Consider the following 5,416-nt stretch of genomic DNA (forward strand, 5'->3'; position numbering starts at 1 on the left):
TCAGGGACTAATCAAAGAACAGCTGGATACAAGGGTGAATAGTCAGAGCAAACAAGCAGGCAATAAAGACGCAGGGAATGGAGAATGGAACGTTGACATAGGCAGTAAATATGAGGCCTGGATACTTAGATGATAGGAAAGTTGTGAGAAGCTGTGATGCTGAATGCTGACATACCAGGGCTAAACACAGCCGATTTTCAGCCAAAGCCAGTGTGTTATGGTGTGTTAATTGGCAGAAGAAATGCTATTATGGCCAATCTAGTGAGCCATGCATCTGTGGTCATCGGGTAGTTTAGTTTGCAATCCAACATACGGATCTCTACACTAAAGAGGGTGATGTTTGGCTATGATGGCCAACTAAAGTGTAGGCTTTAATACACCCTGAGCTTTTATTATTCTGCTTTTGTGTGTAATGATCATCCATGATCCTCGGGTCATTGAGTAGATAAACCACATCTTCTCTGTCACCTATGACTGTGTCAATATTTATATATTTTTTTTAATAAACCAAAGAAGGAATGTTGGAAGATTTATTAAGAAAACATGACATAATATATGGACATGCATGCTACCATTTCAAAGTAAAATAATATCACGAAATATGTAGTGAATACATTAGGAAATCTATAAAACCTGACTTTAAGAAAATATCACTTGTTTTATATATATTAACATAGTAAAACCAAAGATGTTGAAATGTCTATTAGTCCTGTAATGAAGAATGTCACTTAATATAAACTGCAACCAGAGATACTTTTTTTGCACATTTTAATTTTAAACTATGTTTAAACAATTCACTTAATTTTCACTTTCAAATGTTGCCATCAACTGTTTCTCCACATTTCTCTAATTCTGTTGCAGCTTGTTTGATCAATAGTCTGACAGGTTAATACACAACAGTTTTAAACAAGAGAGCATATAAACAGAAAATCCTTTTTTTTTGCATATTTTCTACATTTTGTATCTCTTCAATGGTTTTAATTTGTTTGTCTTCCACATACTTCTCAGCATTTTTTGTAATTAAATGATATTCAGAATTAGACATCAAAATGTAATTTGAACTTGGCAGTAAAATAAATTGTAAGAAATAATTATCTGGTTTTCTTTCCATACTGTCAATGACTAAAGTGGAAACAATGGGTTAAATTAAGAGGTCTCTTGCCTTATATTTCCTAACCAATTAAAAGAAAAGACAATAAAAAAGGCGCGTTTAAGCTCTCGGTTGCTGAAAATTAAAGAAATAGAGTGTAGACTTGGGTAGGCAGCAATGAAAATATAACATACTAAAGTAAATATTGGATTCTCAAAGTTCATAGTAAGAATTACCAAGACGAAAGATGCAAAATACAAGGCATAAAACAATAAGAATGAGATCATGTTCCAAATGACACAGAGGTGAATATCTCGTTGAGCGATGCTGAAGCCGGAATCTCTGCTGCTCATTTTTGTGGTGTGTCTCAGGAGTGACACAATGATAAGATAAACGGAGACACAAAATACCATGAATGGTATGATGGAGCCGGCAAAAATAATGATGAACAGACGGACAATATTTACTTTCTTTACCTTGTTTCCATTGTTGGTGCCATTAACAACGTGTATACAAGTTACAGACCAACTATAAGGCAAACTGAAAAGAAAGGAGATGACCAATGAGATGAGAAGCAGCCAAGTGACCATCTTGGAGATGTTCATCTTGAGTCTCATAAAGAGTCTGTTGCTGTAGTTTGAGATTTTCACACAGTAGAAGACACAAAGCACCGAGCCCCACCAAAAACTGCAGAAGATCACACATACTATTAAAGTCCCTAAATATTCATCAATTTGGAACAGAGACCAACCAAACATTAAAAAACAAATATGTTTCATATGTATACTTAGAAGTATGAACCTCACCAGTCCCAAACCAGTAATAAGAACATTGATGGTTTCAAGAGTTTGAAATTTGATGCACTTAAACAAGTTCACCGTAACAATAAATCCATTTAGCAAAAAACCAATGATGACTATAAGGATAGAAATAGACAGAAGAGCTATTTTTTCAGGAAGCATCTTGTGTTCAAGGATTGTGTTCTGATTGTCTGAAATCTAGGATTCTCTGTAATCAGCCAACACCAGACCTCCCATGTGAATCACAGAAGTAAGACTGTATCTATCATGGCTTCATCTGACACCAGGGTGTAATAGACAGAGGTTAGTTTGCATGCTATTTGTATACTCAGCTACAAATCACAAATATAGTTTTGTTTTAATATATGTTACACTTGACACATCAAAAAATAGGAACATTGTCGGAATATGCAAATATTTGCAAAAAGACATCTGTACAGAAATGTTCTGGATCTTTACCTGTCACGGATGGTGTTGCAGAAAGCTGGAACTTATAAATAAACATCCGACTGGCTTGATCCCAAACTAAGGAGCATATGGGTGAGCCCTATAAAACCCCTAGAGCTCTCCCTGACTGTTATGCCCATGCAAAGATCTTTATGGTAGACGATTGCATGCCCTCGTACCTTATACTATGTGACACCTGAAAACCCTATAATAGTGAGGGGACACGACCACCGGCTCCCTGCACTTAATACGGACGGAGTCAGGGTCACCTACAATCAAGCCAGCAAGAAACACAAATAAAGGAGACTTATCTGAGGAATCAGGAGAAGCAGCCTCCAGCAGTGAACACAATCCAGGAAGAAGTATAAACCGCAAAGGGAGGCAGTATGGGAGGGAATATAAAGGGAGACAATCAGTGCAAATAAGTGACAGCTGAGAGAAGGAAAGGAGATGAGAAAGTGAAACCAAAACAAAGAACATCATGCAAGAGCTACAGAAGAACGTCTGCCAGATCTTCTCACAGAGCTGGCGGTGACATTACCTCACCACTAATGGCATTTAACATATATAAAATCATAATTATACTACTACTACCACTACTAATTAATACAAATAATAATTTATATGTGTGTTACAGACAGTGTTCCTTTTAGTTAGGGAGTTGACTTTGTAGTATTTAATTGAGGTACTCTACAGCACCCAAGTATTTTACCATATTAGCCTTTTGTGATAGGCTAATTTCTGTATGAAGCGTTATCAAAAAGTTAACATCAGTATACTTGTTCATGTAGAGATATAAAACAGCTGCGCTCAAGGAGAGTGGATGCAGGTCTGAGGAGCTCCTAGCAGACTGCTGCAAAGCCACCCACAAAGCTACAATTGCCCAGAAAAAATCGACTTGAGAAGGGCTGAGAAAGAAAGAGCATAGTCTGGGGAACAAGCTGACAGTGAGTTGCCTGCCAAGCACAATTTCTTGCCCTCAAAGTAAGGAATAACTTTAAATATAATAAGGGGACATTTATTAAACAGTACAACTATGTAAAAATACACGTCCGAGACCGGAAGTGAGAGTGAAGCGGCGCGAACGGCCGCCATCTTAAAGGACACTGCTTCACAGCAGCGACTCTCTCTGACATGAGCGATTAGAACCGCTGTATCAGGTCGGCCTGTGCAAAATATATACAGCCGCTAACCTGTTCACTGTGAGACATATCAAAACTAAGTCAGCGCTGTCTTAAAGATACAGCCACAAAAACCCATAACATCTGTCTCTTAAGACAACCGCATGTTTAATAAGAAGACACCTCTTTAAAGCAGCGTTCCTGCGCGGTGTAAAAGAACAACTGCTACTGAAAACTCATAGAGCCGGGTAGCTTCATTATCAAGTGAGTGAACAGCCAAAGCAAAATAGGCGCAACTGCTGACCTGTTCAGTGTGAATCACATTACAGCAGAAACTAGCGCAACTTCCAAGGCACGACTCCAGCATAATACAATACCTGTCACTCAAGACGACCATATAGATAACAAGAAATACGCAAAGATTTGAATAAACCCTCTATACTGAACTGTATAACTGCATCTAACTATCCACATATCCAAAGCAGCAGTGAAATAAAGAGGCGCATACACCGCCAAAGTACAGATTACCATTTCACAACAGTGACTGTACACGAAGCAAACCATCAAAACTGCTGAAACGCACAGCAAAATATCCCCAGAAGCAAGCATTTCAACTACTGACTTGGACATAATGTACCACAATACAGTATATGTCTTCAATGCCTAGACAAGTGAAAACAAGAAACCAACATAACTATTAAAAGACTATTGCTTTACTGAACTGTCCAGCATAGAAACCTCAAAGTGAATATTACTTATACAATCTGTCACCTCAACAGAGTTAATGATGCAAGACCAAAGATCATCCTACAACACACGGGGCACAAATGTAACATACACTGTGACGGTCACCCCACAGAAAAAAAAAGAAAAGGAGTTCTCCGGATCCTAAGAAGCTGAGGACCTCTATCAATATATTAATAACCCAAATAGAGTTGAGCGGACACCTGGATGTTCGGGTTCGGCAGGTTCGGCCGAACTTGAAAAAAAAATTTGGGTTCGGGACCCGAACTTGACCCCGAACCCAAACCTCATTGAAGTCAATGGGGACCCGAACTTTTGAGCACTAAAATGGCTGTAAAAATGTAATTAAAAGAGCAAAAAGGGCTGCAAAAGGTAGCAAAATGTGCTTAAGAGCATGAGTAGGGTTATAGGTTAAGCTCGGGCACCCAAACATCCGTTAACTAACCCATACAACCCTTTCACCATCCCCAATAACCACACACAGCCACTGTTCGATTTAAATCGGCCACAGCAGCCGTCTTTTATTAAATAATATAAATAACATAAACAACATAAATAATTACAATGATAATAACATAACTAGGGATGAGCGAACCAGAACTGTATAGTTCGGGTTCGTATCGAATTTTGGGGTGTCCGTGACACGGACCCAAACCCGAACATTTTCATAAAAGTCTGGGTTCGGGTTCGGTGTTCGGCGCTTTCTTGGCGCTTTTTGAAAGGCTGCAAAGCAGCGAATTAACAAGCGTCATACTACTTGCCCCAAGAGGCCATCACAGCCTTGCCTACTATTGGCATGGCTGTGATTGGCCAGTGCAGCATGTGACCCAGCCTCTATATAAGCTTGGGTCACGTAGCGCTGCACGTCACTCTGCTGATACAAGCGTAGGGAGAGGTTGCAGCTGCGACGTTAGGGTGAGATTAGGCAGTGATTAACTCCTCCAAAAGACTTCATTCTGTGATCGATCTCCAGCTGTGGATCATAGAACTGCTGCTATTCAATTGCTCAGTGTTTTTAGGCTGCCCAGAGCGTTTTTCAGTCACTTTTTTCTGGGGTGATCGGCGGCCATTTTGTGGCTTTTGGTGCGCCAGCACAAGCTACCACCAAGTACATTTAACCATCAATAGTATGGTTATTTTTTGGCCATATACTACATCAGGGGCAAGTTGAGCCTGTCACCCAGCGCCTAAAAACCTATTTTGGCAGAACGGCC

General features: G+C 39.5%; 1 protein-coding gene across 1 annotated transcript; it reads right to left on the bottom strand.

The window, feature by feature from the left end:
• Nucleotides 1–1,146: 1,146 nt before the first annotated feature.
• Nucleotides 1,147–2,052, bottom strand: LOC120998944 (taste receptor type 2 member 39-like). Its single transcript, XM_040429821.1, has one exon. The coding sequence runs from the start codon at nucleotides 2,050–2,052 to the stop codon at nucleotides 1,147–1,149; it is 906 nt and encodes a 301-aa protein (XP_040285755.1).
• Between the last annotated feature and the right edge of the window lie 3,364 nt (nucleotides 2,053–5,416).

This window comes from Bufo bufo, chromosome 4 (genome assembly GCF_905171765.1).
Source record: "Bufo bufo chromosome 4, aBufBuf1.1, whole genome shotgun sequence".
NCBI lineage: Eukaryota > Metazoa > Chordata > Amphibia > Anura > Bufonidae > Bufo > Bufo bufo.